Genomic DNA, 24,892 nt, shown 5'->3' with positions numbered 1-24,892 from the left:
TCTGCAGATTTTCACTCAGATTTCATCATGTGTTGTCATTACAGTGCAAGAGTTCTATTATCATTATATTGCAAAGGTTCCATATTGCTAGAATGTTGTTGCTCCTTGATGTTTCTTGTAGGCAGCTCCTCTAGGCACTGACTCTTCCTTATCCTTGCCGTAGCCAATTGACTCCAGTTCTACTCTTTTATAACACTCTTCTTATTGGCTACAGCTGTGGCCTGTTAAAATCAGGCCTGCTCCTATTCTCTAATAATTAGCTCAGCTGCAACTCCTTAATGGGGTAAAATTACTTTCTATACTACCTTCACTGTCTTATATTGTATCACCCTACAATCATGCACTTTATCCAAGTCTGTGTCAATCAGACTGGGGCATCTGGGCATCTCATGACAGCAATTGCTTATGGATCAATGTAGGAAATAGCACAAACACTTCATTTTTGTTTTGCATCCTTTCTTCTAGATGAGCAAAATAGTCTCTCTGTTGAGGACTATATCCAGTGCAGGTAGCTCAAAGTGCAGCTGCAATGCAAAATTCAGGTTATGCCCTGGGAGCAAGGAAAAGGTGAGAGCCCCTGGCAGCGGGCTGTGAACTGCTGCTAACTCTTTGCCTAACTTCCTGTGGTGCTGGCCATGGAGAGGGGTGTCCGGTCACCTATAGACTCTCCAAGAGCCAATGAAGATGAGAAGTCTACAGAATAAGTATCAATGTTGGAATGGTCTCATAGACTGTAAAGGGGATATGTTACATCCCAGTCACTCTGGGGCTGCCCCCTGTGTGAGTTGCAGAGCTGCCCCCAGTCTTGGCCACATGGTGTCTAACAGCAGCGGGGTGGTTTCCCGGCAGCAGAAATTTTGGCAGCTGTGCTGCGGCCCAGCCTGGTCCTGACGGGTTGTGGGGCAGGGATTGGCCTGGCCCACTGGCTGCAGATGCGGCTCTTGGCGGCCAGATTTCAGCAGCTGTGCCATGGGGGCTCAAACCAGGCAGCAGGAAGCCCAGTGGCTTCCCCTCCCCCCACCCAGCAGCCTGCTGGGAGGGTCCGGCTGGAAAGGGGAGTGATGGGAGAGACGGCCTCCACTCTTTTTCAAAAGAAGGAACTAGAGAGAACCTTTCATGGTTTCTCCTTCCTTAAATATGGTATTCATAGAGGCAGTTGTAGTTCCTCTAATCAGTCTATAAATTCTCAAAGCCAGGCAGCAATTGGTTTTGCCAGGCATGGAGGAAGCTGTAATGTTCTTTAGAGAGAAATATCGGTGATGGAGAGAGACAGGGAGACTGAGTGGTGGTGGTCAGAATCTGAATTTATTGTGGATTACATATGCTTATATACTATTCTAGGAAGGTTAATAATTTTTTACTACAATGATTGGGTTAATCATCACATAAACAAACACATTTTGCAACATCTCTTGCTTGCAGAAGTATTGATGTAATCTTCTTTCTTGATTCAATCTTCTTGCAAACTTCAAAGCTCTGTTTGTTCTTGCCAAGGCATCCTGATTATCAAATCTCTTATGCTAATCAGGTCCAAAGTGTATGAATAATTACTTCCATGCCTGGTGGGTTTTTTTTGGTTAACTAAAACCCAAGCTATTTCAATCCACCACAGTAGCCTACATGGGAAGATTCCTATTCTAAAAATCTCATTATTTATTATTTCCATCTATGTGAGTTAGATTCACTGCACAGAAATATGACCTAGATCTGGTTTTCAGATGTATATTTATCCTCAGGAGAAATGTGTGAAGGGGTTTACTTTTGTCATTGTTAAGGAATGATAGCCCCCAGTTTCATGCCCCCACTGAGATTCTCCAAACCATGTGCCCCCCACTCGCTCCCCTTTTCTTGCCCTCCCTCTCTCCCTCCCCCCGGTGGCTGGAGATGGGAATTGGAGGCCCAAAAGGCAAAGTTCATGGGTTGAGATAAGAACAATTTACTGGAAACAGCAATGTGACAAGCGGAATTTGAGACTCCACAACCAGTGGGTTTGTGAAGTACATATGTTTATTCAGCACTGGGCACATGGAGGAATAGTTGCACCAAAAACATGTGCCTTGGAACAGAGCAGACGCTCTGTTTATATATACTTAAGATCATACATATTCATGAAAGTTTCAACATCACCTATAGATATCCATGACCTATCCCCACCTACTCTTGCTTCGTATGTTAATCAGGTTTTCCTCGTTCTGCGCTTGCGCCCTATCTTCTGTTTTCTTCTGGTGGTCTTGGGCAGGGGTTGCTGGATGAAGTAAGTAGTCATCCTGACAATGCCCTCTGGATGAAACTAGTCCTTGTGCAGGCTCTCTTGGTGTCTGTTTGTCATTAAAGGCTTCTGGCCACAGTCCAAACTAAAGATCCAGCTTTTACTGGTTTTTTGAGGACTAGTTCCTACTTTATCAGTTTTCAACTATAGGGGAAATCTGTTGTTGCATAGCAAAGGATTATCTATTCTTAACACACATGATTACATAGCAAATTGTAGTTGCATAAGTTCAGTTATAGGTTCCCTATATCAAATTACATAAGAAAATGAATAGTAACAACAATATTAATAATAAAAGAGTATGAAAGAGAAAGTGATTCACATGCAAAAATGCTCACCATGGAGCTTGTGACCTGACCACAGCCACTCCACATCCCCCAGACCACTCCCTTCAGCTCAGGATTGGTACCATCCAAACTAGTCCCTCCAGCTAAGAACCAATGTTATCCCACTGCTCCAGCTGCTACACTTGCTCCATTAGAAGGAACCCCCTTCTTCCCAGAAGAAAGCCCCTTTCCCCCAGCCCTGGCAATAATGTGAGGTGGTATAGAATAACCTTCATGTCCTAACCATGCCTCCCCCCCAATGACTGCAAAAAGTACAAGTGTAGAAAATCAGCCCAGACACTTCAAGGTTAAAAAATAGAAAAAAAGGAAGTCTTATTCCAGAAGCCAAAATAACTTTTCTACTTCTCTTGCTGTGAAGAACGTCTATATGTTTGTATAGTTATTCTTCTGTTATCTTCTGATTCACAACTTTTCTGCTGGCCATTCTCAGGATTTTAGCAAGCAATTACGGATCAATCACATGCTGCTCACAACTGGGAATTCCAAGAGGTTATGTGTGTGTGTGTGTGTGTGTGTGTGTCCGTATGTCCAGAGAAGCAAAGAGGTTATCCTGTTCACACTCTAAATACTACCATGGCAGAGGCTGGAAATGAGAGCGGCCTAAAACTTGTGTGACCAGAGACATTTCTTCTGTGAACTTGGAGAGCTGGGGCATATGGAGTGAAATTTATGGAGTGAAAGATCAGGTAGATAAGAACTTTATATGTGAGAGTGCATTATTTATATGAGGGATGTGTCACAGCCATCCACTAATATGTGACCAGGCAAGAAGAGGCTACATTGGATATTTGCATATGGTATCTGTGAAAAAATAAATTGATACTGAAGAGGTTCAAAAAGGATGGAAAGAGGATATAAAGATACCTATTCTCTGAGGCAAGACTGAATGGTCATGGTGAGCTAAGTCCACAAAAAGATAGTGGAAGGAGAAAATTCAATCTTTCCATGACCAAATCAGAGGAGGATTGATCAACAGAAAAAAAGCTTCCAAAAATGTTCCGTTTAAAGAGATGGCTTGTGAAAGAACAAATTTATAAAAAGTGAAACCAATTAAATGATAAGCCATAACTGACACTGCAGTCAGGTTTTGGCAAGATCTCATAATGTAAGATGGATAAGCATGAAAAGAAATCTACTTTTATGATTGTGTTTGGAAAGTTTATAAAACATCTAATATCATAGTCTTAGAGAAAAAGCTGCTGGAGTTTTCAGAGATTATATTACTGAAGAGTTTATCCAGATTGTGTATCCAGTGTAAATTCATCTATGTATCTGTGTTCTTGCCTTATCTAATGTATTTTTCCTCTTCCTAACACTGACCATCTTATTAAAAGTGTGAAATTTATAGTTAAGTTTGTCTGCCCTTTGACAGATTAAAAAAAGTAGTCTCTTTGAAGGAATATCTTTACTGGTGTGTGAAAAACACCTGACATTCTTGTTACAGACTCTTAGCTGCTTAATGGCAAAATATAGATGATTTGTTATTGTCTGTCAGTGTTGATGAATCAATGCTATTAAGTGGTATGGTTTTTTTTGCATTGTACTAGGACTTAGGCGAAGGATATTGGAAAGCTAAATTGACTGAGGTGGTATACTGGTGAAATGGATACCTTCTGTAGAAAATGGTGGCAAACTGTAGGAAATAGTTTAATGAGGCAATCACTAAAAAAAGGAACCTGCCTATAAGGTGGGCATATAGTGAACTTGAATATGAGTGATCTATGTTAATCAAAGAATTCATGAAGATATTTTAATAATTGCAGTTTGAAGCTTTTGAACTTTCCAGGCAGTTGCAATACAACATAAAACTTTTGAAATTGAAGAAATTTGTCTAGGCCTAGTATTTTGTTGTCTACTTGGACAAGAAAGTACAGAGAGCATATGAATCTTTTCCCATAGTGGACTGATTACAGGATGATGTCTTCTGCCTGTAAAGGCTGTCCTTCTGAAAGAACAGCTGTTACTTACAAACTACTTGCACTTTGCTATACCATTTACTGAGATTTATTTGCTTCCAGGTTAGAATGGAAAATGTGCATGGTATTAAAAAAAAAATAGAAAATGTTGCAATGGAAGTCAAAAGGTGTCACCCATTTAGGAGAATAAAGTAAATATCCATAGTTTTCATGCTGACAGTCTCATCTGATCAGATGAAAATCAGCCTAGACTTCATTCTACAAGAGTCGAGTGTTGTTGCAGCTGGAATAGCTGCTTAATAAAGTCTGGGGTAAGGAAGCACAAAGGGCCTTTGCATAATATCCACAGATGTTTAATTCAGCCACACAGTAAGATGTTCAGGGTCCAAGTGCACACTCAAGAGGAGAGTCCAGGTTTCTGTGTCTCGAGAGGTAGGGGCTGAACAGTGGTGTTGGGGCAATACAAGATGTGTGCCAATGGGGGAATAGGGAGGGAGTGGCTGAGGGACACAGATTCAAAGAAAGGAGCCAATGGGGTCGGGAGAGCTTTTGAGGGAAGCTTCTTGTGTCTCTCTAACCCAGGGAATGCCTCTCAGGGTCTCCACAGAGTGTGGCTGGAGAATAAGCATATCTAAAGGGACAGTGGTATGGGAAATCTATGAAAATACTAGAAATCATCTTTGGTGTGGGTTGTGACTTTTTTGTCAGAAATTAATCTTTTTTACTGTCCCAGATTGTGAGGCAAGATGTATTCTATTTGCCATCTGTATGGCAGTTGTCTTCTGTTAAGTGGGCAGTTTTTCTTATCTCTTCCACAACCAATCCTCCCTCCGGGGAGATATCTGCTGATAATAGGCTATTGAATGTCACTGCATGACTGATAAGAACTATAGCATCCCATTGTGAGATGCTCTGCCTAGAAGGAGGAGCCAAACATTCCTACCCAGATAGAGTCTTGAGATTCTGGAACACCAGCACAGCTTCTCCACTGGATTTCCCAGGGGAATAGCTGCCTCTTCCACTGGATCTTCAGAGGAAGACTACACCCCTTCTTCAGGATCACTTCTCCAACAGAACCATACCTGGCACTCCAGGAGGACTGCAGCCACAATTCCAATTGAACTGCTACCAACACCCTGACCACAGGGTGTCAGGTTGTGTTCTGACTCTGTCAGTGTTGTTTTGGTTTACTGTATTGTTTATTTTATATTTTTATTTTCTTCCCTATTAAAGAACTGTTATTCCTGCTCCCTTATTTTTGCCTGAGAGTCCCTTAATTTCAAATTTATAGCAATTCAGAGGGAGGGGGTTTACATTTTTCCATTTCAGGGGAGGCTCCTGCCTTCCTTAGCAGACACCTGTCTTTCCAAACCAAGACATTTCCCCAGCTTTATTAATTCATACCTGGTTTCACCCAAAAACTTATTAATATTAATAAACTTGAATAAACAAGGTGTTGAGAAGATTTCAGACCATCTGGAGAAAAATTCTTAATTACTTATATGTAGGATAAATATGCAGAATTTCCACAGTAAAAACTGCATCAAGTAAAATCTTCTAAGATTTTCACAGTGAGCAAATGCAGAAATGCTCTTTGCTTCTGAATCCCTTCCTTATACCGCATTGGGTCTGGACCATTCCCAGGCAGAGGTTATCTCAATTGTAGCAGGAATATTTCTAGTAATGCAGGTTTAGCATCCCCTGTATTTCTGTTCTGATCGTTGCTTTGCTGTTCTTATCACACCTTTGCTCTGTCATGCATCAGGAATATTATGGAGAGAACAAAGATTTTTCACATTAGCAGGAAAAGAATATTTAATGGAGAGGAAATATGCAATGTACAGTTAATCGGTAAAGTTACCTGTAGAAACTGACCAGCCCACACTAGTGGTATTACAGAAACAGGAAGAGGGAGTCCTGTAGCTGATGCAACTGCAGAGGCTGCTCTGATGCAATGTAACATTGACTCTGATGGCTGACCAGAGTGAATGGCTAAATTTAAGACACCAGAAGACTACTTATGAGAAGGACTGCTCAACAGAAAAGCCAATGGGAAAAGTGGAAGGCAACTCAAAATAATGATGGAATTATGGTCAGTTGGAGCAAAACCAATTCTGCCAAAGAAATACTTCCTCAGCATGGCTAGATGATTTCATGAGAAATCCCATGGAAGGATGGAAGCAATAGCTAAACCAGTACAGAAAGTATGGGTGGCTACAAGAATTTTTGCTGCTGCAAAATAAATCATAAATAACTGCCCAACTTACCAGAAATTCTCAAGTATCAGACTGAGCTCTGAGACCACAGGCCTACTTGTAAGTGATAGTAGATCATCTCTCAGACTGGGCAGAAGCCTTTCCAAAAAGAAGGGTTGACAAATGAGTAGTAAAAGCCTTGCTAAAGGAAGTTATATCTGAATATGGGATATCAGAGTAAATTGAACTAATGAGACAAAGGTGCTCATTTTACAGCAAATACGATCAACAAGCTGTGTAAGTCTTTGGAAATTGAGAGGAAATTACATATGCTGTATCACCCACAGCATTCATGAAATGTAGAGAAAACTAATACAATGTTATAAGAGAAATTAGTAAGAGTATGTGCATCTACTTACCTGAAATGGCCAGAAGCCTTAAATTTGGTTCTGTGAGATGTACAAAATGCTCTATGGTGACCTGTAGGACTCCCAGTGTAAAATCTCTTTGGAGGCACTTAGCTCTGCCAGGAACTTATATCCCAGATAAGACCAACTTGCTGGGTAGCGATGATCACTTGATACAGTGTGTTTTATATGTGAAAAAAAGGTTTGAAGAGCAGAGAAAGTATGCACAATGATACCACAGAATTTCATGTGTTGGAAAGGACCCACTAGGATCATCAAAGTCCAACTCCTGGCCCTGCACAAGACAGTCCCAAGAATCACACTATGTGTCTGAGAGCATTCTTGAACTCTGGCAGGCTTGGTCCTGTGACCACTTCCCTGGGGATCTTGTTCAGTGGCCAGTGACGCTTTGGGTGAAAAACTTTTTCCTGACAGCTAACCTAAACATCCACCTCGTACAATTCCCTCAGGTCCTGTCACTGGTAACCAGAGAGAAGAGATCAGTGCTTGCTCCTGTGTTTTGTGTTGTAAGGAAGTTAAGGACAGCTGTGAGATCTCCCCTTCTTCTAGGCTGATTAAGCCAAGTTATCCCAGCTACTCCTCATATGGCTTCCCTCCTGACTCTTCACCATCTCAGTAGTGATGTGGTATCAGCCCACACCAGCTGAAACACAGGTACATAAATGTACATCCCAGAAAGGAAGTTTTAAATGAGGTATTGTCTAGAAAGTCCAAATTAGAACCCAAATAAGAAGGCAAAAAGGGCAGTTGTAATAGAAGACTCATTTTTTAAGGGGATCAGAGGGCCTGATATGCAGACTGGACCCAACTCACATGGATGTCTTCTGTCTCCCAGCAGGCAAGGATAAGGGACATCACTGGAAAACTCTCCAGTCTACTAAGATCCTCTAACTATTATCTGTTATTGATTGTTCAAGCCACCAGCAATAAAATAACAGAAGTCTGAGGGCAATGGAAAGAGACTTCAGGACTTTGGGATAATTAGTTGAGGAAACAAGAGCAGAGGCTGTGATTTCCTTGGTCCTTCTCGTAACAAGGAATAATATTGATAAGAATGCATCAGGTCAATGTTTGGTTCCAAGCCTAGTGTAATTGGAAAAATTCTGGGTTTTTTGACCATGGGATGATCTCTTCAACACCTGGTCTACTGTCACCTGCTGGGATGCACCTTTCTCAGGAGGGAAGAAGAGTTCTAGCACAGGAGTTAATAGGTCTTGTTGAAAGAGCTTTAAACGAGCATGGAAGGAGGAAAGGGAAAATACCAGACTGGCCAGTGATGAGCATTGGGATGGTGTGCCGAAAACCTGAAGCAACTGTGGACTAATAGGATCTCTCAATCTGCTTCATGAGGTGTTGGCTACACTGTACCATGCCTGAAATGTTTCTACACTAATGCACACAGCATGAGGAACAAACAAGGGGAGGCTTTGGCCCAATCCCAGAGATTTGATATCACTGGCATAACTGAAACCTGCTGGGGTGAGTCCTGTAATAGAAGGGTCAGAATGTATGGAGCTTACAGTTGGCACTGGCACAATTGGGGGTATCTGTATAAGAATCAAGGGATAAACAAATAATGTTAATATCATCATGTGAATCTACTAGACCTCCTAGCCAGGATGATGGTACTGATGATTATTCTTTGAAGAACAAAGGGACACTTTCAAGTCAACTGCTCTTGTCCTTATAGTGGATTTCTATTTGGCCTAAACCAACTCAGAACTTCACACGGCTCGTCCAGCCCAGGCCAGAAGATTGCTAAAAGCCTGGATGACAACAGGTCCTAAGGGAGCCAACTCAGAAGAATACCCTCTTTGATCTGATGCTTGTCAACAGAGACACTCTAATGAGAAAAGTGATGATTGGCATCCATCTTGGCCACAGTGACCACAAAGTGATTGAAATCTCCACTGACATGAGGAAAAGTGCCAGCAAAACTTCAACTTGACATGTGGAGAGCAGACTTTGGACTGCTCAGGGAATTAGCATGTAAAATACCCTGGGAAAATGTTTTTGCAGGTGCTGAGGTCCATCAGTGCTCGTGCTCGTTACTTTCTAAACATCATCTCCTAAAGGTACAGGAGGTAGGCATTCCCTGTTGGAAGTCAAGCAGGCAAAGGCAGAAGGCTGGCTTGGCTGAACAGGGATCTTGTCTTGGAAATAAGGCAAAGAAAGGAAGGTGTATGTCCAGTGGAAGCAAAGTCAGGTGACATGGGAAGAATACAGAGATACTGCTTGCCATTGTAGGAAGAAAATTTGTGTGACCAAAGCTCAATTGGAGCTGAAGCAGGCCAGCAAGTGTGAGACAATAGGAGTTCTAAAATACACATTAATGGCAAAAGACAGTGTAGAAATAACATTGGCCTGTTGAAGGATGAGGATGAAAAGGCAGAGGTATTTAATGCATTCTTTGCCTCTGTCTTCAACATGGATGGTGGACCAAGGGGTTCTCAGTGCCCTGAGCTGGAGGACCCTAGCTGTGAGAATGTTCCCAGCTGAACCTGAATTTGTGTGGGACCTGCTGTTTCATTTCGGTCCCTAAAATTCTATGGGGCCTTCATCCAAGAATCCTCAAAGGTCTAGCTGATGTCATTGCAAATCTCTTTTGATGATTTTTGAACAGTCTTAGGAATTTTGTGAGGTCCCAGCTGACTGGAAGCTACCAAATGTTGTCCTGATTTTCAAGAAGAGCAAGAAGGAGGACTCTGGAAATGACAGGCCTGCCAGTCTCACTTCAGTGCCTAGTAAAATAATTAAAAAGATTATTCTGAGAAGTATTGAATATCTGGAGGAAATGCAGTCATTGGTCACAGCCAAGCATGGTTTCGTGAGCGTAAAATCCTGCTTGTTGAATATGACTTCCTTCTATGACAGGGTAACCCACTTATCTCATATCAGAAAGCCAGGGGATGCAATCTTTTCAGATTTCAGCAAAGCTTTTGGTACTGTCTCTCACAGGATCCTTCACAACAAAATGTCCAGCATACAACTAAATAATCATGTTCCGAGATGGATAAGAAACTGGCTCACAGGTCAGACACAAAGAGTTATAGGGAACAGGGTAACATCAGACTAGTGACCTCTCTAGTGGAGTGTTGCAGGGCTCAGTCCTCAGCCCAATTTTCTTCATTAAGGACTTGGATGCAGAACTTGAGGGAATATTAACTAAGTTTGCTGATGACCTTAAATTGGGAGGAGCTGTTGACTCCCTTGTGGGCAGAGGCCCTGCAGAGAGACCTCAACAAATTAAAGGCCTGAAAAATCAGCAATCATATAAAGTTTAACCAGTCAAATGCCAGATTCTGCACCTGGGACACGGTGCAAGGCTATGATTCTAAATGACAGTACTGTTTTAGGGTGTTCCTATTTTGCTGTTAAAATTTTAGGTTAGGAAAATCGGATACAACATTCTTACATCAAACGAGTAGTGGATAACCAACCAACTGGGCAATAATTTACTTCTGAGAATCCTTTTCTGTATTGGTAATTATTTAAGCACTTGTGCACAAGAATCAGTAATCTTGTACTCTGCCCTATGACAATCATCTTAGCCTGAATTTTGCTATGTTTGTTACTTGTGATAATTTGGTATGTAAGGGTAGTGGTTAAATTTCTTGAAATGGTTAAATTAATTGAAATTTCCCTTTTAATGTATTAGCAGGTATGCTTAACAAAAGGAAGAAAATACTGTTGAGGACTATACCTAGTGCAGGTAGCCTGGCATGCAAGTTACAGCTTGTGCCATGGGTGTGAGGAAATAGAGAGCCCCAGGCAACAAGACATGATCTGGTGCAGACCATTTGCTTAAATAAGGGCATGGGGACCTGGGCCATAGTCCAGTGAGGTGAGGATGGTCAGAGTGGCCAGTCACCCAGAGACTCTTGCAAGAGCCAGTGAAGGATGAGAAGACCTCAGAATAAATATCAGTATTTTAATGGGTGCATAGAGTGTATGGGTTAAAAACCCAGGGATTTCTTTTTTGGGATACCTCCCTGGAGGCAGCCAGCTTCAGCCGTCATAATGCTGATCACCATGTGAGCCATGTGTTCTATGGGAAACCTGGGGACAAGCTGATGAGGGAAATCTGCTCTGACTGTGTGATGTATGTAGTGAGTCAAGTGGGGTGCTGTCAGTTCACCAGAGTTTCCTCTGCAAAGGGGCTTCAGTCCCAACAATGAAAGTCTTGGATGATTGGAATGTGAATGGCTCCTGATAATTAGACAGAAAAGTTTGCTAAAGTGTTGTCTAAAGAACAGCCATAACATTACAGGCCCTTGAATAACAATATTGTGTTGATGTTGCATATATTTCTGCTCTTTTTGTGTAGTCATTACTTGGCTTTGGACTACATGGTGTGAGAGGTTATATTTCTAGCTATTGTAGCTAGAAATACAGCTACAGGGCTTGGCACAGAATTTCAAGGCTACCTGTAACTCTGGGTCAATACAGTTCTTGCACGTTAGGTAGCTGCTCACATTTAAGAGCAAAGAGTATGGAGTTTTCCTGATTATCTGGGAAATTGTCTGAACATAATTATGGAATGGAGAAAGTAGATAAGAATTATTGCTGATCTTCTGTCTTTGTAACATCTAGACTGTGTGAAAAAAAGATATTTAAGACAATCAGAAAAAAAAAATGCTGCTGGCTCCTGTCCACAGCAGCAGATATTGCTGCTTCCAACAGGATAGTTTTTGTGATTTATTTTCTTGACCCATGGGATAACAGCTCTTCTGATTGGTTTCATCTTGTGTATTTAGTGTGTATTGCAACAAAAAGTAACCCTTAATCCATGTATTAGGCCCACTGGATAATTGATTTGAAAGCTGGGAAAATATCAGAAAATTTTACCTAATTAAAATCAGTTGCTGACTTCAGAGACACCAGGACAACCCAGGACAGGTGTGAAAGCCTCATGTTATGTAATAATGTTATGTAATAACTTCCCATATTTTTATGGGAAGCATTACATTTTTGCATTTGGAATGACCCTAATGTTTGTGCTTATTTCCACTTTGAATTTTTATTTAGGTTTTCAGGCTTATTCCCAAACTGTGGTTATGCAAAGGTAAAATGATAGCAGACCACCTTTATTTTTCAGAATTCTGACATGCTGGGCAATAAGCCTATGAATTTATTTTCCTTCTCATTGTTTTTTCAGGGTCTAAATCACAAAACTGCTTGTGGAACACCATTATTGGTGGGCTGACCAGCAACCTCAAGGAAAGGCCAAAGCTGACCATTATCAATGACCCGAGACCTCCTGAAGAAATTTTAGCAGATGAACTACTACCAGTGGACAACCCTGAGGCATTGGTGAAAACATCTTTCAGGTCTGACTGATATGAATTTACTTCATTTATCTTTGAGAGGCTATTTGTTTAAGATGAAATCTGTGGTGTGGGTTTGGTGACAGAATACCAAAAGATTCTGTAATGCTGCATATCTTCATACTGAAAAAGAATGTAAAAATAAATCCATAAATAATAGTGACTGGATTGGCCTTTAATTTCTTACACTTTACTAGCATCCCCAAAAGATTATTTACTAGGCAGAAAGTCTGCAACTAGTCAAAAAATCAACAAAGACAGCTCATTATATGATGATGTCTTTGAAGATTGGTATTATTTCATTTGCAAGGGATTAAATGATGAAAAATTGCACTTTAGGTCAGATGATGTGCTTCATTGATGCAAGGGTGAGTTACATCTTTTCCTATTGATGTAATGTCTTGAGAACTGCCTAGCATTAATATATCAAGGGTAAGAACTCTGACCAGGGTCTTGCAAAAAAGTGATTTCTGCTGTTGCAGAGTGATATATCTATATATAGATCAATATCTATATATTCTTGTGTTTTCCACTCTTTTATTTAATGCTGTCAATATACAGTTACCATATGTTTCTTGGAAATATGTTTTCTGAAAAATTGTCTCTCAAAGTGAGGTAAAATAGAGAATCCATAGGGCATACAATGGATTTTTGACTGAAATTTGAAAATTGGTGTGAAATTGGTGTGCCCAGAAAAAGCAAAGTGAGTGGCAGAATTGATTTTTCAAAATGTTTTTTCAGCTTATTTTTTCATTGTTGAAAATTTGTGCTCTACTTTTCTTTTGTATTAAACATACCTGTGTTTAAAATAATGTTCCTTGATTTGGATAAATTTCTCTGACTGCAGTGATTTTGATTATACCTGAGTCTGTGAAACTTATTTCATTCTTCATATGATTATTTTGAAGGTACTTGATTGAGTCTTTATATTAGGTAGTAATGTCAGGTATTTGTTCATGCTGATTGATGTTTAAAAGCATAATACCATAAAGTGAGTTTATGCCAGTCTATTATAATAACCCTGTAATTTCATAGTGGATTTTCATTCTTTAATATTCACATTTAAATGATACAGGACAAGCATTTCCAAACCTTACCATCCTTTTATGATGGCCTATGGTATTTAATGACTTAAAAGCTTTGTACCGCTGATATTTAAAATCTATAATTTCAAGAGATCTAAATATTTGTCCGCTTTTACTTTGCATAACAATATATGGGTAGCAGCATTCCTTACATTGCTATTGTCAAGATAATGTGAAACATTTAATGCAGCAAAATAGTGTGTTGGCATTCTGAATAGTATAGCATAATAAGGACTGATGAGTTGGAAAATTTAATTTAACAAAAAAGTTTTGCTAGTACAGTTTAAAAGGCTTTATAAACATCACAGAATCTTTGTATTGTATCAATATAGATATTACTGTGTAATGTGGCATTTTGGGGGACTTCATAGATGGAAATCCAAATAAATTGTTGTTACAAAATAAATAGTAACTGCCTAGTTTTCCAAAGAATCAAAGCCCTGTGTGTGCTTAATAGTTTTGTGGAGGAGTGGAAGATAAGAGAGTTGTCTTCGTTTGTAAAAAAGGTGTCGGCCAAGGAAGGCAGGAACCTCCCTTGGAATGGAAAGTATCACCCCCTTCCATTCAAATTATTATAACTTTGAGATTAAGGGACTTTCAGGCAAAGATATGGGAAAAGGAATAACAGTTCTTTACTAATATGTAATAACAGGGCAAACAAACAACAACAATGGCAGCAACAACTAACAAAAACAGAAACCCAAATAAAAATCTTCTCTCAACTGTCAAACACTTTCCCCTTTGTTGTGATCTGGTTTAAACTCAGAAAAGCAAAGAAAACACTGTGTATAAACCAAATAATTAAACCTCTGTGTATAAACCAGAAAAAACTTGGAAGGTTCAAAATACACCCAAAAATGAGATTAAAGCCAAATGAGGTTAGATGCTGGTACCAAAAAGATTTATATATTTTATTTAATAGTTCAAGAGGCAAAGACAAAGAAAGAGAAAAGAAAGAAAGAGATAGAGAAAGAAGTTTGCATAGGGACCAGGGAGATGGGGAGAGTGACAGGGCTTAGGTAGAAGCATATCACCCATACAAAGGTCCCTACATTGTTCCCCTCTGTTATAGATATATATTATATTATTGGCTTTTTTGCAAATATTAAAATGGATGCTATATGTATAATGTTAAAGTTACTTTGCGATAAAAATATAGTCTTTATTTCTGTTAGATATAGTAGTGAAATAGCTGATATAAGTATGCTTGTGTTAAAATGCCGGCTTGGTTGGGATAATATCCAATGAACATATGATGAGGACCCCTGCTCCTGATATGCCAACTATCAGCACTCATCGTCTGAAGACAGTATGGACCAAAACCCAAAAACTAGAGGTGATGATATGAATGGACTAAAACCACAGCGAAGAAATGTGCATGCTCTAAAAAGGCAGACCTGAGGAGGGACCATACTAAACAGTTCTTGGAACATGTAAACTAGTTTGGGGGAAAGTTTAAATATGCATAATTGTTTATGAATATGCAACCAGCTGATGCAATAGAAATTGTATATAAAGGGTGTTTCCAAAATAGCTGGTGTGCTCTTAGCTGACTGACAAGAAGCCCCCAACTGTATATCTTTGCTTTATTGTCTTTGTTTCCTATTGTCCTTGATTAAACTTTTAAATTTTACCAGGAGAATGAACCTTGCTTTTCACACCTCCATCTGGTCTTCTTGGTGGTAAAGATTCCCCACTGTGGCCACACTGCACCACACCACACTGCACCACAGGCTGCCACACACAGAAGAGTATAGAATTCAGTGGATTAATATACACTTTGGGCTAGTTTGGAATGCCAAGTCCCTTGCAACACTGAGGATCTGTTGCATCATGTTGCAGTGCTCTGGTGCAGGGTCTGGGGACCCCATGGGGGGCGTCTTTGGTGGGCCATGACACTCCCTTCTGCTGTGGATAAGCTTATCCAGGTAAAGGGCCCCAGAGCTGAGCCTCTCTGCACACTGGAGGATGGGCGTTCACTGCCTCTGACCAGAGGCCTTTCCAACATGCACCCAAAGTGCTCTCCCCTCACTCTTTGGTGCAAGGGTCTGTTCAAAGCCTGGCAGCTGATAGCCCTGGGGCTGTGGTCTCCTCTTGTGCTTTGTGAACAGTTCCCAATCCTGAGTTGTTACTTTATCTTATCTTCATCACTGAACAGTCCAGGGCCTCACTCAGAAGGCCTATTCAGGATCTGGTGGTATTCTTTGCAGCTTTAATAATACAGTTTTAAAAGTCCTTCATGAAAATGTTTAACTCATAAACAATACTATTTCAGCCTCTGACAACCTTTGATGTAGCTATGGTCACAGTCAGCTCGGGCGCTGTTGGCTTCCAGCTGGGCAGGGCAGGTTCTATGACTCCCCCGTGGCTGCAGGAGGTGCTGCGGCAGGAGCCCAGCTGCCTCTCTCCACATGGGTAATGGTCAGTGTGTGGGCAGAAGAGACAGAAAAGGGCCTTCCTTTAAAAACTCACAGGGGGAGCCAGTCCTGGTGCCCCTCTGGATGGCGACATGGATTGTAGCAGGAACCTTGGAGCAGCAGTTGGAATGACAGAGGCGGGCACAGCTGGGGTAGCAAATGAAATGTAGCAGAAACTCCTCAGCTGTAGCAGGAGATGGGGTGTCCTGGCAGGTAGGAGATACAGGGTTACAGTGTAGTGAAAAACAGAGCAGTGGCAGAGAAGTGGCAGGGCTGGGTAGTGGCAGCTGGGTTCCCAAACGCAGCTGGGAAAGGTGATATGTGGAAAAACACAACTCGTGGAAGTTGTAAAGTAGGTATGTACTTATTCAGCACTGTGAAAAACGCCATTCAGTTGTGTTAAAATTTTAGAAGTTTAATACTAATAAAATAGTAATAAAAATTAGAGCAATAAGAATTTGGACAATCAAAGTTAGGACAATAAAAGACAACAAAAAGCAAAGAATTACATCCAGGTGCTTTTTGCACTCTGCCACAAAAGCAGGCTTTGCTAAAAAAGGATTAACCCTTAAAAGCAATAGCCTGTTGCATATTCATATATCTCATAGATGTTCCAAACAAAGGGTGTTTTCTGCTTAATTTCTGCTCCCCCACCCCATCTTATAAATCAATTTCTTGGTTCTTCGAAGTCTGGGAGAAGTCTGGATTTTCCCGATAAGGAGGCAATAATTCTTCTCTTAGGATCTTGGTGTCCTGGTGTTGTTATCTCTATGCAAAGAATTTCTTGATTATCTTATCCATTTCTTGAGCTAGTCACAAAAACTATCTTACATCACAAGTTTGAGCTTACCAATTTAAGGTTAATTTCCCTTTTTCAATAGTTTGCGTGTTTTTCCTATCAACTACTGCATACTATCCTATCAGCTAGTGTCTTTTCTCCTCTTTTTTTTTTTCCTGTACCCATCTTACTGGTTTTCTGTCCCATTTTTCAAGATCTTATCTATTCGTCCCCTGTCTCTGTTTCTCACTTTTTCTGAATACCACCTTCTTCTGACTACACACACAAAAGCTCTTTTTTCTCAATATTGAATAATATTGAATATTATTCAATACAATACACCTCCCTCCAAGGAGATAAAGTGAAGCTTAAAATCAACAATCTACATTACATATACTTTCATTCATCTACATTTACTCACTTTTATTTCTCATTCACTTTCACACATTCTTTCACACCCTCAGGAGCTGAAGTGGACCCCTGTTGCCAGAGAATCACTGGTCCATGTGGTCCACCCTCACCTTGGGGTTGGCCTCTGGGCTTCAGTACTCCTGGGCCTCTGGCAAGGGCCCTGAATCTGGTCGCCTCTTCACCTGTGAGGCTAATTTGTGTGTAACTCACACTCCTTCACCACGGCCCCCCACACTCCCCAGGGGAACAATGGACTGTTTGCGGGTCACATACACCTTTTTCCACAGCCCTCCCCCCCCCCCCCCCCCCCGCCACCTGCCTGGGAAGCTGCAGCTGATTCTGTGTGTGACTCACTCTCACACTCAGCAAGACAACAATAAGGTACCTTTTACTTTCAAATCACCTGTTACAATCTCAGATGTTACTGGCCAGCCCTGGATGTTTTTGGGTATCCCTCAGTCCAGCTCTGTTGTCCAACCCCAGGTGCTCTTGGGCATTTTTATCCCTCAATCCAGGTGTGTTGTCCAACTCCAGATACTCTTGGGCATATCCTCAATCCAGCAGAATTTTGCTCAACTCTGGATGCTCTTGGACATAATAATCCCTCAACCCAGCAGGTTTAATCGTGGATGCTCTCAGGCATTCTCATCCCTCAACCCATCAGAATTTTTAGGGGCCCCTCCCTTTTGTCCTACTTTCCCACTGGATTGTGCTAGGAAACTCCTCTGCTCCCTTCCTCTGAGGGGTCCAACCCCTGGGAACCAGTCCCAGCTACCCCGGAGGATTCTCTCACTCCTTTTATTTCTCACTTTGTCTCTTTACTGGCTGTTTTTCTCGTGAAAAGACCGAAACACAATATGGGAGACTCCTGCACTCACTTAGCAGGTCTGGAATTGAGAGGTCTAGCCACCTCTCATTCACACACATACTCATCCCCCCGCTCCGTACCTGCCCCCTGAAAAAGTGCTTACTAATCCTTTTTTCTTTTCCAGGTTTTCATGCACACTACTAGTCTTACTGCGGTTTTAGGGAGCCTTTTCCCTTTTCTTTGTTTTATTGTCTCTTTTTGTCCACTGGTTGGAACCTGCATCTGCCCAATCACGCCAGAAGAAATAGAGCAAAGCTGCCAAACTTGGCAGGGCACACCTTCCTCACTCGGAATCCTTTGAGGCCCCAGCAGTGAGGTGTTAATTTCTGGATTTCAGCACAAAATTATGAAAAACGCAAATCACTTGTGTTAAAATTTTAAAAGTTCAATAGTAATAAAATATTGCTATTATATAAAAATAGTAATAAAAATATAAAAGTAGTTATACAAATTATTATAAAAATAAAAAATAGTAATACAAATTCGAGCAATAAGAATTTGGACAATCAGATTTAGGATAATAAAGGACAGTAAAAAAGCAAAGAATTATGAACGTTTGGATGCTTTCCTCAAAAAAGCATGTCCGCTAACAAAGGATTAACCCTTAAAAGCAATAGCCTGTTGCATATTCATATATCTCATACATGATACAAACATTCCTTTCAAACTATGGATTTTTCTGTTTATTGTCAACTCCCCCACCCTTCATCTTGTAAATCATAGTTTGGCTCTGTGGAGTCTGTAAGGAGGTAGAAGGAGCGTGGTTCTTCCCAATAAGGAGGCAATAATTCTTCTCTTTGGTATTTTAATGCCTTGTTGCTGTTATCTCTATGCAAAGAATTTCTTGATTATCTTATCCATTCCTTGAGCTAGTTAGAAAAAGTCTCTTACATCACATAGGTTTTTTTTTAAATTATGTTGTAGCCTAAAACTGTATTTAACACACTACTTAAAAGGATTAATACAGCATAACTTTCTAACACAACACACAATATATTCATTTTAATATTTGCGAAAAGCCAATCATATATACACATTTTTCAAAACATCCTTTGTTTTGCTAAGGTCTATAGTACAACATGTTCATCACACCACTATTTCTATAAGTGATACATAGATATATTCATTACACTACTATTTCCATTAGCGATTGCATACTTAAACTGATAAATTATGTTATATTAATAAGCAGCTAAAAGGAGTCATAATTTGTACTGTATCTAAATACTTATGATCAATAACAACATGCAAAAGCTAATACATAAATGTGAAAGCCAATATTATATGGTCATTTTTACCTTACTGCATCTGATTCACTGCTGTTAAAGCAGTATATAAATCCTTTCATGCACAGTGTCTTGGAATGATTTTATGATGATATTTTATTCCCTAATCATCTTCTTTATGCCCAGAAATGTCTGCTGTAACTTTAAGATGGACCTGGGGGTAGGGAGCCTTGGGCTCCAGCAGGGCTTTTGTTCAAACCATCCTTCTCCAGGTGCTCTGGTCAACCAGGATGTTGCATTGTTCCTTTTGTTGGACTAGCTTTTCATGCTAGCTTGAAGCAAGAAGTTTTCCTTTTTTTCCTTCCCCTAGCCTGGAGGCTGTACCAGGAATCCTCTCTGCTTGCTTTTTTTTTTGTTGTTGGTCCAGGGAGCTGGCGAGGCGCTGTCATGAATCTGAGACCTTGGACAAGCTGAACCAATATAAGAAAGAACACGAAAACCCACCAGCTTCACTGGCTTTGAAGAGACTAATGCCGAAAAGGTTCCCATCTATTCTGCCTGAGGAGCTGCATGAACTCCTGTTCCTCCCCTTCCCTGAGACAAATGGTGCAGCTGCCATCTTTGCCTCCAGGCCACATGGTCGGGTGTGGGGGGGTGGGGTTAAGGTTTTGAAATTTCAATATCCAGCATTTATTCAATCCTTTTCTGTGCTTTGTAGACACATTTTTTTTCTTTTGTTAATAAACAGCTTGATTTTGTGAGAAATGACTGCTCACTTTTAAAATTTTAAAGGTTTAATAAATCTCAACAAAAAATTACAACAAGGGACTGAATAAGGAAAAATTACAGCCCTAGAAGCCCTCTGTGTGACTACCAGCCAGCTGGCTCACTCACAAAATGTCTGCTCCCCCTTTTATACCTTTGGTGTTGCATCAGGTAACTCTAGCCCCTCCTAAAGTCTGTCAGTTAACTCTTCATCACTGTCCATTGGTGGAGACTGCTCTCTTGCAACTTGATTGGAGGTCAGGTGTTCCCATGCCATGTTTCTTAGTAACAGGTCTGCCCTCCCCCCAAATGCCCCAACCACTAAAGCTATTACGAGGGGAGGGGAAAGAGGGCCCTGGGGCACATTTTACAATAACATCACTACACATCTTAACATACACATAATATCTGTCTCTTACTTGTGAGAGCCAACAATTACATTACTTATCTATAACAGGTTTTGTTTTTTTTTTTTTTTACTTTCACTCACCGGTATTAATTTCTCTCATTGGCAAATGGAATTATCAAAGCCCTTGTCTTTAGAGGAAATGCTCATTCCAGTGTGTTTTCTCCTAAAATTTGTCTCTAAACTGAGACACACAGTTAGGAAAATGTCTCTCCAAAGTCAAAATGAGTCATACTTCCGTCTGATTTCCTATGTTTTAAATGACTACATATAAGGAGCATGAAATTCATGTTGCCACATCTTGTATTAGATCTTGTTTTCTACTGTACAATTATCTTCTGTAGCTTGGAAATTTAAGAAGAGATCAATATTTGATTTTGTCAACATCTAGATATGAGCTGGAAATTCATTTAAACATAAAAGAAGGAATGTGTTATTTCAATTCTTCCATGTTTAGCTTTCCTGCATTAATAATCCATTGTAATCCAGATGTAAAGCAAAAAAAAAAATCAAACAAAATCAGTCCTCTCTTTAGCTCCCAAATACATGTGGTGCATGATCTTTTAATAATTTAGAAGTGTTCTGATGGTCTTTATTTTTTTTGTATAATTATTTTACTATCTCTTTTCTGAAAGAGATTGTCATATATATTTGTTTGCAGTAACTGAGTCAGCAATGCACAAGTAATTTTGTATCCTGATGGTTATACTACTTCAGTGCTTAAAATACAGATTTTAAAATCCCTTCTCACTGGCATTTAGTCTGTTTGTCTATTAAAGACAGCAGAGGTCCAAGTTTGAATTATATTTGAAAATACAGTGGAATTGTAGTGGTTTATCCCTTTTTTTACAAGGGAAAAATGTAATTGGAGACATGGAAGTGATCAGCTTCTTGATCCACTCTTAATGCAACCAATCTGACACATCATTTCCTTTGCACAAACATACAAGTTCACCACTACAGAAGCCATGATCATTATAGATTTTAGCAGCTGCGCAAGGCTGTGAACTGATGCCCAGGAATATTCATATGGACTTCTCAGGACTGTGTGATCTGGATGTTGGCTAGAGGTGTCAGTACTTATCAACTTTGAAGTTGGTAACTCTCCTCCTAAACCTGCATTTTGATCTGCTAGATCCCTGTGATGAGCAATGGTGCAATACCAATAAGAATTTACAATGGTAATTAATGAACTCTTAAGAAGGCTCTATAACAACTTTATAGGCTGCTTTACCTTCTGCGTGCTAGTCCTTGCAAGCACTACCTAAGCAGGCATTTTGATAATACTGAGCTGGCCAGTAGCTGACCCACCAGGGAGAGCATAGAAACAAAAAACACTTTGGGGTGCTGTTCTGCAGACATCACCTAAAAGATTGTGTAAGTTCTTTATGTTTTACAACACAAGAAAAAATGCTGCTTTTGTCACCAGACTAGTGCCTGGATGATTCAAGTGTTCACAAGTGGGTGGCAGTGCTTCAGCTGAAAATTTCACGTGCCCAAGATGAAATGATTTCTCCTAGACTTGTTTTAATGTATAGGAGAGATTCAGCGTTATTTTGAGTCTGGAGATCTGGAAATCTGCACTAAGACGCATAAGACTGTGGTGGTGCTTATGGGATATAATGACTGTGCTGAATCTTGTGACAGGCAATAGTCAGCACGAGCTGACTGAGACATCCAGAGCAGAATGAACATGCTGATCTGTAAAAAACCCAGACAGTTATTAAGGAAGCCTCCCTGTCCTTGGTCCAGGGCCTGCATTGACAGGTAAAGTAGGCCTGGAATCTTGGAGCAGTTCAGTTGGCTTTGTCTAGCACTTGGGGCCTTGAAGTAGCAATGTTAATGACAAATCAGGGTAGCAGGCAGCAGGTGAAGCAAAGACCTTCTGTCTCATAAGAGACATTGGTATTCCTATACAGCTATGCTGTACCAGGAAGTGATACATATTGTCTGTTACCAAGGCCATAAGACCAGAGAAAAAGAAAGGCATATTCAGTTACTTCAAGGTCAGACTGTTTTTCAGCTCAAGGCTTGCATGTGTTCTTAATTTCTGTTACCTTTCAAAATACTTCCACTTTTTAACTTAAGGTTTGTAACACCCCCGCTCACCTTAATGGTTGCTTTTCTTATGTCAGATGCAAAGTTCATCTTTCCAAGGACAGTTTGTTTTGCTTTTCTTATCATCTTCAGTTCTGCTTTGTGGTTTTAAATCTCATTGGCAGCTAATCTTTCCGTTATTTTTTATTTGGTTATGGGTGATGTAAAATCTTGCTTCTGCCAGCTTCTGGCCACTTGGTGTACAGCACAGAGGTAATACTGCAGTGCTCTGAAAATAATTCAGTCATAACACCATGTGTTTGGAGTCAGCCTATGAGCCTCAAACATGTGGCTATACCAATGTATGCAACATAAGCAAAAACCAGGGGGCTTGTAGCCACCGTGCTGCTAAAGTATGACCTCATTGTCATTACTGAAATTTGGTGGGATAAATCCTGTGACTGAAGCATGGGTGCAGGATGTTTAAAAGGGACTGGAGAGGAAGGAGGGGCAAAGGGATTACCATCTATATCAAGAGATGGATGGAATGTGAAGAGCTCTCTCTAAGGAACAGCCATGAGCTGGTCTAAAGCATATGGGTAAAAATCAGAGACTGAGTCAACAAAGGCAACATTGTGGTTGGTGTCCAGTACAGCCCACCTCATCACAGGGATCCTATTGATGGAGCCTTCTTCCTCCAGCTGCAGGAGGCACTGCAGGGTGTCATCCTTCTGGGGGACTTGTACCATAACGAACCCTGAGCATTTGTTTTGTAGCTGTGCAAGATTTCCAGTTCTGGTTTTGGCAGCATCAAATCAACTGCAGCTCTTGACATAGATAGACTGTGTTGGGGCCTGACACACAGAGAGGGTAGATATATTTTTAAAGCCAAATGTTGTGTACCTGTACAAGCATGTGAGTCTTAAATGTCTGTGTAACACTCATATGTACAAGGCTGTTCCAGGAACTGTTAGTTGTGTGACTAACAGAATTTGCCAGCCCAGTCTTCCCTTCAGATTTAAAGAAGAAACTACATATGGGTGGGAAGTTTTGTATAGGAAAATACATTAATTCAAGTATAGTCTTTATCTTGATAAGGAAGTGTTTCATAAAGTATTACTTAGTAACATCCACTATGAGAGATTAATAGCCTCTACATATTCATACCAAACTGGTATGCCTTGCAATTCCTGTTGGCATAATTCTTAGCCTGGATTCCTAAGGAAAACTGACCATCCTTTTTCTAAGGAAATTTCTGTATGCATATGCCATTAACATTTTAGACATACTGAACTTGATCAGTAGCTTAACAGAATGGTAGACATCTCAAAGGTCATATGCCACAACCTCCTCCTCTCCTGTCATGTGGTTATACCCAGCATGGTCTTTTTGTGCACATGCACAGTTCCAGCTTTTCTGATGTGAAGTGACTCTAATGAAGTGTCTCATAATGGGAGGGACCAGCTAAGTTTCCAGGAAAATAACACTGAAAATGGGTTGGAGACCATCTGGCCTATTCTTCCAGCCTATGATTTGCACTTGAAATGCACTTTGGAGGAAGGGATGAGCGTTCTGGAACAGATATATTGTCCTGATGTCTGTGCATGTCCTGTGCATCCTAAGTTCCTTGCCCTGTTATTAAGTCAAGACTGTTACATTATATATTTTATTCCCAGTGAGAAAACAGGAAAGCAGCTTTTTTACTCTTAGCAGTCAGAGAGTGTGATGAATGGAGATAAAAGTCTTTTGCTGAAACTTTTTTTTGAATTCTTTAAATTGTGTAAGCAAGAAACATTAAAAAGGCACTCAAAGGCAATTCCTATACAGTTTGATCCACTTTTAAAGGACTATCTGATGGCAATAAAGTTAAGTAGTATGTTCTAGTGTGATGTTTTCCTTAAACATATGGTAAAACATCCTCCAGATCCAATCCATTCAGAAACAGATTTAGTTTGATTTTGAGACCACAAAAACTGCAAGTAAGAGTTCAGGAATATTTTGAAGTGAAAAAAGTAGTGTATCTTGGAAAAGAGGGTGTGTGGATCAAGTACTCACTGTTTTTACTCTGATGAGAAACTGTGGGCTGTCACAGACTTAAGCCTGCTTTTCTCTCTACTGTCATCAAGTGGAAATTTTGCTCCTTTCCAGGCAGTGTTGTAAGTTGAAACCTATGAACACACTGCACCAAAACCAGTCAGATGGGTAGCCTGGAAGTATACTGAAGGACAAAATCTAGATGCTGCAAGAAGCATTAGGAACTGGCAGTGATGTTTGTCATAAACAGGTCCAGTGACAAACCAGGTATTTTGGGCGCAACTCCAAGAAAATGCAAAACCCACAACTAAGCTAAAAAGACAAGGGAGTGGGGCAAGGGGGAAGAAGAAAGCAAAAGAAACACAGTTTAGAGGAAAGCACAT

At 40.4% G+C, this 24,892-nt stretch overlaps 1 protein-coding gene across 1 annotated transcript in view; it reads left to right on the top strand.

Moving 5' to 3' along the window:
- The window catches only part of PDE1C (phosphodiesterase 1C), a 316,335-nt gene that overhangs the window by 35,787 nt on the left and 255,656 nt on the right, over nt 1-24,892 (top strand). Inside the window, exon 2 of the mRNA XM_066557593.1 lies at nt 12,314-12,485. Coding sequence (XP_066413690.1) covers nt 12,314-12,485 — 172 coding nt within the window. The remainder of the gene's footprint in view (nt 1-12,313; nt 12,486-24,892) is intronic.

The sequence above is a fragment of the Molothrus aeneus genome, chromosome 1, assembly GCF_037042795.1.
Source record: "Molothrus aeneus isolate 106 chromosome 1, BPBGC_Maene_1.0, whole genome shotgun sequence".
NCBI classification, from domain to species: domain Eukaryota; kingdom Metazoa; phylum Chordata; class Aves; order Passeriformes; family Icteridae; genus Molothrus; species Molothrus aeneus.
The sequence above is the reverse complement of the archived record's forward strand: the minus strand, read 5'-3'. Positions and strand labels throughout refer to the sequence as shown.